Source organism: Aphis gossypii, unplaced genomic scaffold (genome assembly GCF_020184175.1).
Source record: "Aphis gossypii isolate Hap1 unplaced genomic scaffold, ASM2018417v2 Contig00750, whole genome shotgun sequence".
NCBI classification, from domain to species: domain Eukaryota; kingdom Metazoa; phylum Arthropoda; class Insecta; order Hemiptera; family Aphididae; genus Aphis; species Aphis gossypii.
Window position 1 is genome coordinate 1 of NW_026083263.1, and position 12,000 is coordinate 12,000.

The window sequence follows — 12,000 nt, forward strand, 5'->3', positions numbered from 1 at the left end:
GTGAAAAATCCACTCAAGGGTATTGAGGTGATCTTCAAATGAAGGGGATGAGAGGAGAATGTCATCCACGTAAGTATGAATGTCATTTGGGGATGGACAGGGTATTGAATAATTATTTAAGGCGGCTTCAAGTCCTTTGCCGAAAGCAGCATTGGAAATGTTCAGACCAAACGGGACAACGCAGAACTGGTATGACCGACCGTCATACAAAAAACTAGTGTACTGTCGTACAGAAGGGTCAAGGGGAATCTGCCAGTAACCGGAAGAGAAATCGAGAGAGGAGAAAAAAGATTTATTGTTAAATTTAGCTAGGATATCGTCAATGGGTGGAGAAGCGTCTCGAGTGGGGAGAATAATGGTATTTAATTTACGGGCATCTAAACATAAGCGTATCGAGCCGTCGGTCTTGATGACAGTGACCAAAGGATTATTGTATGGTGAGTCTGACCGTTCGATCACCCCCCATTGAATCATTTTATCAATCTCTTGTTGTACAGCCGGGCGTCGAGAGAAAGGGACTGGATACGGTTTTATTTTATAGGGATCATGGGGTTTGACATTAAATTTATACGAAAAGAATTTATGAAGGCCGGGTTTGTCTTGAAAGATATGTTGATATTTTTGAAGGAGGGATGTCATTAAATTTTGTTGAGAACTATTGAGGGGAATGTCATTGAGAGCGATATTTTTTTCTGTTTCAAACGGGAGAGGTTGGTATATTGAATTGGCAGGGGTTTCAGAAAGTGGGGGGAACTCGTTACATACATTAATATTTTTTAATGAATTGACCAGACTGTTTGGGTCATGGTCAATAATCAATTTAAAAGGTATGTTGTTCGTTACAGAGGGGAGGGAAATTTCTTTAGTATTGTAGTCTATAGTCACCCCGTTTTCCAGCAACCAATCCGTTCCCAAAATGATAGGTGTAGAAAGTTGGGGTACAACAAGAAAAATACCAAAGGTGTCATAATTATTAATGGAGAAATTTAAATAGATTTGAGATTTAATTTTGACCGACTTGTTACTGAGAGCTGTTGTTAATAGTATACCAGTGAGAGGAAAGAGGGGAATTTTAGGTTGAGAGGGGTCTACCGTTAAATTTTGAAAAAGTTCTTCAGAGATGGCGGATACCGAAGCACCGGAATCCAGGAGAGCGTTATATGAATTATTAAAAAGCTGTAAAGAAATTTCAGGGCGATAATTTGGGGGAGGTGTGACTTCATGGTTTAGATCTAACGGGTGGGTAAGTATAGAGAGTTGAGGATTTTGTTGTAGCGACACAGTACACATCCTCGCGGGTCTGGTCGAAACTAGTTTCCCGGAGGTGGTACGGCATGGTCTGGTAGAGAGGATGGTTGAGTGTTACTATTGTTTTGATGTTGTGGTCTATTGTAGTTGTTATTACGGGAGGGGTTTCGATTTTGATTTTGAGGGCCGGAATGGGGATAATACTGTTGTTGTTGAGAATTGGGACGAGAATTATTGTTAGAATTACCATTGTTGTTTTGATTGTTGTGGGGTGTGTTGGAACGTTGAAGGTATGTAAGCTGTTTAATCAACTCGTTCGTAGTGAGAATGCGGAGTCCCCTTAGGGCTAATGATACGTTGTATGAAAAATGTGAGGTAATTTGGTCTACCATTTCCATCTGGTCGATAGGAGGTTGAAGATGACGTGCACGACTGATCCAGTCCATGGCGTGTTCAGACATTGTGGCCTCATCACGGTGATAGTGGGGCCGATATAATTCGTTGCGTATTGAACGCTGTAGGCTTTGTGACCAGAAATAATCTCGGAACAGTTCTACGAAATCATTGTAATTTACGGGAGGGGGAAGGAGAGTATTGTACCAAAGCAAAGCTTTGCCGGTAAAGTTATCACTGATGAAGTTAATTTTGACCTGGTCGGAGGCATTATGCATTAAAAAATACTGATCAACCTTATCAAGGAAGTCAGCGGGGTGGGTGGGAGAGAGTTGACCGTTATACTTAGGGATGCGGTGGGGATCTAGAGAGATAGCAGAAGTATGGGATAGATTATTTGAAAGGTTACTATGGTTAGAGAGGTTTGGATTATTTTGACAATTTTGAATAGCTGAGATTGAATTATTGGGAAGACTATTTATTTTGGAGATATTGGGCAAGACTGTTGAAGAGAGAACGTTAGGAAGGGCTAGTGATTATGTTAATCTTGGAGGTAATGATGAATTTAGTTGAGGGGGGCATTGATATATTGAAGGTTTGGTTGAAAGGGGGGGGGGGGTCTGTGGAATTATTTTGAAGTTTATTCTCTAGAGCCGCCAGTCGTGAGGCTTGACCTTCGGTGATACAGATCCGGTCCGAAAGCGATTGGATTTGTGTGTTGATACTACGCTGTACACTGTTTATGTGGTTGATACTTTCATTTAGGGTGGTGGAATGGGAATTATTATTACTTGCTATACACTCGGCAATGTTGCCTTGTATTGCAACGAACTCAGTATGGAAATTGGTTTGTACTTGTGTCAGCTTGGATGTTATATCAGCGTCAACCTCATCTATGCGGGTACACAGGTCGTGGAATTTTTGATCATACTCGATGAACCGATTGGCAAAAGAGTCGAGCTGTCTATGGAACACCTGGTTCATGTCATCAATTTGTTGTTGGAGGGAGGCTAAGGATGGGGGTGTTGTTTCAGATAGGGAGAGGTCACCCTCGTTGGGGTTCTCCATGGTGAGATCGAAATCAGTAGCAGGGAGTATGGGAGAGTGATAGTAGCTTTACGGGTTGTACCTATCAAGCTGTTTGGTCTTGCGCTGACCAGCACTATACATGTGACAGTAACGGGAAAGAACGCAAAACGGATATACACAGGGGCTATTCAGCAAAGGGGTGTTTACTGGTACCTTGGTAGCATAGAAGGCAGAGCAGTTATAATATATATATAATAGTAATAAAATAGTTATAAAATAATTATAGGGGTTAAAGGGATAAGACCTTATCTAAAATAATTATAATCAAATGTTAACTTCTCAGGAAAGAGAATAATAAACTAACTATTTGTAATAGTAATGAATCAATACTTTAAATAAAGCAATGAATTAAATAATAAAAAAAATAATAAGTATGAAGTACTTCAATAGTACAGCAATAGAATAAAAACTAATAACAAGGGAACGTAAACATTTACTAATTATATGATTATGAAATATTTATAGGTAACAGCATACACTAACTGGTCAAAGTCCTATGATAGTACCATACAGTGAACTATTCAGGCACCAGTAAGAAAAGAGAAAAAAAAAAAAACTAAATAATAGTAATATTGGATAATGATATGTAGATCACCACATATGAGTGGGATAACCTGAGTTGATAATATTATAATAAGTGTATCAACACTGTATTGAATATTAATGAAATTTAATTTAATAAATAATAATAGTATATAATATGATATAAGGTAATATAATAAGTGTGAACCAAAGTCACTAGAATATTTTAATTTATAGTATAATAAAAGTGGGGCCCTAGTCGGGGCAAAGCTACCTAACACAGCACCTCAGTCGTCGTTGAGTATTATGTAATAATGGGAAAATATTTAATTAATGAGTGGAAGCATATAGATAATATGTTATATAAGAAAGAGAATAATATCTTATTTTTATATAGACTATAATCATGGGGAATTATTTAATTAATAATAAATGGGAGTACATATTGATGTTATATAAAAGAGGAAATACAGCTTACTAACCTTTGTATATAAAGACTAATTATGTTGATATTTTAATAGAATTGGGGAGAGCATTAATATGTGTAACATGGGCATTAAAGGGACATAATCTTAAATATTTACTAGTGGTAAGGTAGATAGAAAAGCAAGAAAATTTAATTATTGTTGTATAGTGACATTGTTCTAATATTTGAGAAATAAAAATAATAATTTAGTTTTTTAAATCATTTGATAATATAAGAATAATTTGTTTTATCCACCAAGGTATACAGGTATGTGTTCTGAAGGAACATAATATAATAATAAAGTTAAATTTTGTCATGAGACAGAAAGAATATAGTAATCCGCAGATGGACAATAAACATAATATAATAATGAAATTGATTTTTGTCATGAGACATGAGAAATGTAATAATCCACAGACTTAAAACATAATATATCAATAACAAAATTGGCCATGTGGTTTTGGGGAAAAGTGTAAGTTATCGCAGCACTATAATATAAAAAGGTTCCTAACTATGTTATGCAGGGGAGGAAAACGGGTCTAGGGAACATACTAAAAAGGGGGGTCATACAAGGGAAAAATATAATATTCATAATACCAAAAAGGGAAATAGACGGGTCACCAGCAGTGTTCGGTTGTCTTGTCGCCGCAGCTGTCAGCACACACCGCCACCGTCGAAGCGCCGCTGCCGCCTCCAATCCGTCACACACACCAGCAGGAACAATTTCTGGAATTAATGACTGGATAACAAACATAATCATGGGGGGAACATAAAAATAATAATAAGTTAATATTTACCTTGGTAGTATAACATTTTGTTTTACATAATATAATAATAATACAGTATTTTTTTTTTTTTGTACCAAAAGTAATAATTAAGAACATGACTTTAACGTTAAGTTAATAATGTAATAAAGTATCTCTCTAGGAGAATAATATAGTCATATTTTGAATAAAATATATAATAAAAAACTTGAGAGATTTGGGGAGTAATAATATTAGGGAATTTATGAGATTTAATCAATATGTGTTTGCGTTACAGGAGAATGATAGTTTTTAAGATGAAAGTGGATAAGAAATGTTGCCATGCCATGTGCTTGCCATAAAGGAATTTTACCATGTGTTACATTACCTTAGATTGCCATTTTTACAAGAGAAATTTATATTTTAACAATTTTAACAATTTTAAGTTTTATAATTTTATTAAAGGGACAGAGAAGAGGAAGAAAAGAAAAAAAATTTATTAGTTACAAGGGGAATTTTGGACACGCGGTCCTGTCACGGTCGCCATATGTAAGAATTTGGTAGTTTGTTAGGCTACCAAAAGCTACCCACGACCGAAGGGGAACACTTCGGTCGTGACCTATGAGCCGCACCGCGTGTTAGCCCGAAGGCTAAGTCGGTGGAGCTCATAGGCTTTGTACACGCAGTGGCGAATGAACGCCAAAGATTTATTTAAAAAGGGAAAGAGAAACATAATATCATAGAAAATATAAATTAAATAAAAGAGAAAGTTAGGGTAACAGAGATCTTGTATTTTACAAGGATGCACAACGTGCAATAATAAATATTTGTGAACAATAATAATAGTATGGCATACATAATAATGTGGGCACATGGCAATCGTATGAGTATAATAAAAATGGGACGGGAGTTAGGTAAGGAAAGTATTTGTTTGGACTGAGCGAAACCATGGATCAGCCCACGAGGTCCGGCGGAAACACAGATGATTTTTTATATTAATTTTGACTTCGTCAACCATAGGGTTACCGTCCGGCATATCGCTAAGGACGGTAAGGATAGGAGGTAACAAAAAGAAATGCACCAGATGCAACGGTGGACACATATGAGAAAATTTTCCTAACGCAAATAAACAGGAATATGGGGGGGGGGTATTTTAATACATTACAATATTAGGTATTTGATGGACGACGAGGCTGCTAGTGATTGACCGACGGCTGCGATGGGCTGGCCGGATGGCCATCGACGCACACGCGGTCGACACGGCCCATTGGCATTGGTCAGTGGCTGAGGGCTGCTTCGCCCGACATTGAGCCCGTGGTGGCGTTTAGCCCATCATGGCGTGAATATAACGATGTTGGAAGAACAGCAAAAATATAAACTTCGCCGGATATGTATGTGTGGGTGTGACACGTGTTATGGACAGTGAGATTGTCGGTGAGACTGAACACACGAAGAGAAGAAAAACCACGACTGGTACCAATGGCGTTGGAAAACGAAGTGTCAGCAGTCCGACGGAGCTGGCTGGATGATGGCCGATGTTGATGGCTGGGATGTTGAGGTGGGGAAGCTCAGGGTAGGCGTGTTGCGGGACTTTTACAATAATGTGGAATTTTAATAACTGCACTGCGGCGAGTGCACCGACGGACGCGACAAAAGCGCCGGAGGTGACGGGCGGCGGGCAACCGCGGCACGTCGACGACGAACACTGCATGATGACGGGGGGGACGGGGAACATTTATTGCCTAGCACTGCGGTCATTTCTGCATTAGCGCGCGATAAGCATAATAATGTATAAATAAGGTACGCTCATTAGTGGCAATAGGGGTACAGGTATGTTGGTAATTATAATAATATGGGTGCAAAAAATGCTGTGACGTTACAATGTGTTTAATCTTAATATTATTCGGTCAGCATTCGGGATGTGGAGGTCAGACATATGGGCGTCGTTAATATGTGTACATGGCCGGCCCCTCGTTTTCGTGGAATCCAACAAGCTGTGAAAAATAATAAACGTATAAATGCATGTTATAAGATATATTTGTATACATAATATTACATATTTTATCGTAATACGAAATAATATTATATTATTACATATATTTTAATATTGTACTGTATAATAATCACCTCTTCAATGTCACCGGCCCTGTCATTGCTCGGGATGTAATCTATTCCGTTATTTTGAATATTAGTCGCCCAATACATCGCCAATTGTTTGTTCGCATACAATTTGATTTGATTTACTAAACTATTCTTGCTATTCGGGAATATATTCAACGCGTGAAGATCGGGGTGTATATTGTGGGTGGCTGTTGAAATTTCTTCTGCGGTCGACGATTTATCGGCATAGACATTTGTACTTAGATAAGTAGCTATCTGATCGATCTGAACCATGACTGCGCATCGCGTGACGTTAGATTTGCGTGAGATGGCCCATTGCATTTCGTGTATTCTTAATAGATCGCTCCCGCTCAACAGCACGCGACATCCTTGTTGTAAGTGCGATTGGACGGCTAGCATTCTTTCACCGCGATAAGTAGTTCTGGACAGCGTGTTATTTTCGTCTTTGAGAAAAAGTCTATCGCGGCTTTTAACCGTCGGGTCAGATATATTCGAGAGAATGTACGGCATTAGTGAGAAAATTCGTTTCAGAAAAACACTTGTAATGCATACATGTCGCGATGGCGTTATAATCTGTACGGTCACGTTGAAAACATTCGCGGCGTCAAGTCCGATGTTGATGGATTTCCGTCCCGCAAAGTCTATGACGAAGTTTGTGGAGTCGATTAAATCGTTAGGCGGTTGCACTATTAACGAATGTTGTATATTTTTTCTCACGCGTTTGCCGCTAGCCACAGAGATAGTTTCAATTTTGCCTGTCATTTTTTGTCCTTTAGAATGAAACTCACTTGTTACACGTTAAGCGAATAGAGTGTTACTGATTTGTTTAAAATAATAATTATACTTAGCTGGCGCGAAAATCGGCGTAATTATTTAAACTTGACCTATTCACAAAATACGGTGCAAGTGGCGGGGTTTTAGCGTGATAAAATGGAGATATCGCACGGATGCGAGGCGAAAAAACCGCGTCAGTCCCATGTACGGATAGATGGCGCCACCGTCAACGACGTCGATAATAGGACATGATAATAGTGTGATGGGCGGGGCGACGGTGCTCCGATTACATAGTAGATAGGCGGGGGAGGGGGAGGGGGTGGCTGCTCGGTATAGATTGGGGGTGGGGGAGGGCTCGGGAGGTTCGTGGGGGGCTCGGGGGTCTTGTGACGTAGGGTGGGCAGTATAGGTGGGGGTGGGTGGAGGGGGGTCCTGTGACGTAGGGTGGGGCAGTATAGGCCGTGGGTGAGTGGAGGGGTAACGATTTGGGGGGTTAGGGTGGGGCATGGTGGGTCGGCTGGGACGGCGGGGGGTGAAGCGGGGGGTATCCAGTAGCGGCCTTTTCCTACTACTTATAAAGCTTTCATTCGGATATGGATAAACATCTGTTTGTTGAATTGATATACGTATTTCATCGTTATTATTAAATGAAGTTGTATACGGTGTATATGAATGATATTCGATTTTCGTAATTTTAGAATCGGTTCAAACGGCGAACTTATATCTAAAATATCACTTTCAGGCATTCTGCTTTATTTATAACCTAAAGCCTTTAAATTGTTTTATTTTTCGTTGTTATTTTTTTACTTTATTCGATGTTCCGGTACCGCTTTAGTCTTTTGACTAACAAGATTTATTTTATGTAATGGGCTTATATTAAATTTTAATCCCATATTAAGATCCGTAACGTTTAATATGTAGATTGATTATTAATTTCTCACCTAAATTGTTATCGGATTATGATCTTGATCAACTAATTGTATAGTTATTGAATCGATATTTGTTTTATTTAATTTGTAATATATTAGGTTATTTGGTGTTTGAATCAGCTTAGACCCTATGTTCTCACTAGGGGAAAACTCATAAATTGAATGACTTGACATGTGGTTGTTGAATGAACCTTGAGCTATATTACACATTACTTTTATTGAGTTAACACTGATTAAATTTGTCACTTTCTGTGATCGATGACCATCATTGTGCATGTGTGGTTCATAACTTTTTTTTTCAAACCCCAATAAAGGTCCTATACTGTTCTTTACGTTAAAACGTATTATACCATTACTGAATATGGTTGTTCTAAAATCTATTTGATCAATCCCAATATCAAAAGTTATTTTCTCTGTCGATTTTATTCTAAAGTAATCGTTATCATTATTAAAGTCATCTATTTGGGTCAAAATTTGATTTTTAATATCCTTAATATCGTAACACCCCTTTTTCAGTGTGAGAAATTGGAAATTTATTATTATTTAGTAAACGATCGGGGTTTTCTAAATATATTTCGAAGTTGTTATTAGTTTCGTTTATGTTTGCACAAATGTATTATATGTTTGCAAATTTAACAAAGCAATTTCCGAGTCATCGTATACATCAATTGGTGTACAATAATGTACAGACAATGTGGTTGTATTACCAGATAAACTTAAAGTAACTGATTCTTGCATTGTAAAAAATTAAGACATAAATGTCCACAATTAAATGAATTAAAATCTTGATAATTTGTGTAGTTATATTTAATTTTGTTTCCTTTAAAATAGTTTTGTAGTTCAATCGGTGGAGGTAAATCACCGAAGCTATCAAAATATTTAACCTTATCTTTAATTTTATAAAACGCTACCCAATGACTTCCATTACCGGAAGATACGTCTAAGTTTAATATACCACATTCGATTGCGAGAGGTTTTTTAGGTAAGTTATCACGTGAAAATAATCCGCGGAAAAGACTGATATTAAACTTTGTAACGTATTTTATAATATCTCTAGAAGTTAGTGGTCTGTTAGGTAGCATATTCATCAGTTTTTTTCCTTGATCCATTATTATTTAAATATAATCCATTACCTTTCTTTCTTTTTGAATTTTGTATTGCATTATACACACTGGCACTTCCAGACATTAAACTACCAAGTGCTGATAATCCTGCAAAAATAGGTATTAAGGGAATTGCACCACCTGTCTGACCTAGTGTTAAAATCAACCTTTTACCAACATTTTTTTTTTTTAACGTTTTTTTTTTTTTCTCTAACATTATACCATTTATTTTTATTTTTGTAGTACGTTTCCGTTTACGTTTACAACCCATTCCTATTTTTCTTTTAGCTTTCATTGCGTTTATTATGGTGTACGCAACGATTTTCTATTTCTAGGTGTATCTTTTGCTTTAAATCTTTCCCAAGCCCGAAGTTCTAACACTTTATGTCTATCTTCTAAATGTTTTCTAGTTGCATGCAAAATATCGTGATCGTAACATGCAGTATCCAACGGGTTTATTCCTTTATCAACACAATCTAGTCACTTTTTTTAATTTTGCACCATGTCAACAATACTGATAGTTTGAAATACGAGCTTCAAACGGATGACTATATTTATAAGTGAGTTTACAAATCCTTTACCAGTCTTACCTGATTTACACTTATGAGTTGAACGTATCATTTATAACTGATTATAAAGTAAAAATGCATGAGTATTTATACGAAAAAATGAACTTGATTGAGCAGAAAGATAAATTAGATATTACAAATGTTGATGTTCAGATAGAAAAAAAACCATCAAAACATGGATCATTATTACCTGATACCATACGTGCTATATTATTTGGTCCTAGTGGTTCAGGAAAAACAAATATAATGTATTATTTAATTACCCATGAAAACGGGTTAAGATTTGAAAATATTTATCTATACTCTAAAACCTCAAATCAAGAAAAATATGTTTTGTTAAAAAAAATAATAGATGATATAAAAGGTGCTAATTTTTTCATTTTTACAAGTGCTGATAAAGTTATAAAACCAAACTTAACTAAAAAAAATTCCATTATAATTTTTGATGACGTTATATGCGGACCACATGTCAGTAATCAGAGAATACTTCTCAATTTGTAGACATTCAGGTGCTAGTTCAGTATTTTATTTAGCACAAACATATTCTAAAATACCAAAACAGTTAGTAAGAGATAACTCAAATTTTTTAATAATACTAAAACAAGACGATACAAATTTACGACATATATTCAATGATCATTCGTCTATAGATATGGATTTCATTGAATTTCGGAAAATTTCCCATTTATGTTGGAATCATAGTGATTATGGGTTTATGGTTATGATAAAACTCGGGAAATGAATGAAGGAAGATATAGATGTGGTTTTCATACTTTTATTAAAATAAAATAAATGTAAGTATAAATATAAATATAAAGTATAACTGAAATTATATACATTGTGTTGTCAATAGTCATACGATACAGTTATATTCACATTATTATTTGAAATGATTAAGAAAAAGTTTTATTGGAAAATTTAATAACCTCAAAAAAAATAAACGAAAAATAATGGAAATGAAACGTGGTATCATAGATTCCGACAACTATTTTCGTGAAGCATTTAAACCAATAATAGAACCATTAACGAAATGGAACCATTTTTCCCGACACCTTTCTCATTGAACGTATTATAAAAAAAAATAAAAACAAATTATATGTTAAATGGTTAGGTTTTAACAACAGTCATAATTCGTGGATTGATGTAAACGATACTTTAAAATAGTAAATAAACGAAATGTATCAATCAATATTTATTATTTTAATTGTATAAACCATTTTATTATTACAATGTTTGGATCTATTTCATTTTTATGTTAATTTATTTTTAATGATTACCGAATGTTATAATTAAATTAAATCCGTTAATATTTTTACTACCATATCCCTACTAATCTGGCAATCGATGTAAAACTTTGTCTAAAATAAAATAGAGTTCACTCAGATTTTCAATATCGAAATTTGAAATTATAGGTTTTGAACGAATATTCTAGGTTTGTTCATTCTGAAAAATTAAATGTTATACTGTTAGCTAATTGTTAAACATGCATTTTAGTAATAAAAATAAAAATAATGAATAAATAACGTTTTTTGTTTTTTTTAAATTGTATTTATCCTATATTTTATTTTATTAATATTATTATTTTTATTGAATATATATCAATTTTACATAATTAAAAAAATAAAATAAAATTTTTTTTTAAACGATAGTGACCATATGCAATAGTATTAATACCATCACGCATAATAATCTTTTTGTCGTCATTCGCACTAAGAGCAATTTTATCTATAGATTTAGAATAAACAAAATGGTGTTTTGATTGTATAAAATCATAGATTTACATAATTGTTGACTAGCTGAATTATTGATATACCTATGCATTTAATATATTTAAATATTCGTCAAACTTCATGTAATTATTAATAACATATTTTTTAACACCTTAGCTCTTTTTACTTCATCTTTATTTGTTTTATATGCATAGAGTTTAGGACGTAAAGTAATAAATTCTAATAAGATTTCAGATTTTAATTCGTCTTTAAAATAACCTGGTTGATTTTTTCTACGATCACTAGAACAATAGTGATTTTTCGGATACTTTGA

The 12,000-nt window shown here is 35.1% G+C and overlaps 1 protein-coding gene across 1 annotated transcript; it reads right to left on the reverse strand.

The window, feature by feature from the left end:
• Positions 1–6,349: 6,349 nt before the first annotated feature.
• LOC126555215 (uncharacterized) lies at positions 6,350–7,478 on the reverse strand. The gene is made up of 2 exons (XM_050210173.1): positions 6,589–7,478; positions 6,350–6,455 (listed from the first exon to the last, which is right to left on the reverse strand). The coding sequence occupies exons 1-2, from the start codon at positions 7,342–7,344 to the stop codon at positions 6,408–6,410; spliced, it is 804 nt and encodes a 267-aa protein (XP_050066130.1). The 5' UTR covers positions 7,345–7,478; the 3' UTR covers positions 6,350–6,407.
• Positions 7,479–12,000: the final 4,522 nt, after the last annotated feature.

Coding starts and splice junctions, on each gene's coding strand:
- LOC126555215 (XM_050210173.1), bottom strand. CDS start 7,344: ATGACAGGCAAAATTGAAACTATCTCTGTGGCTAGCGGCAAACGCGTG. Junction 6,456..6,588: donor GGGCCGGTGACATTGAAGAG/GTGATTATTATA, acceptor TATTTTTCACAG/CTTGTTGGATTCCACGAAAA.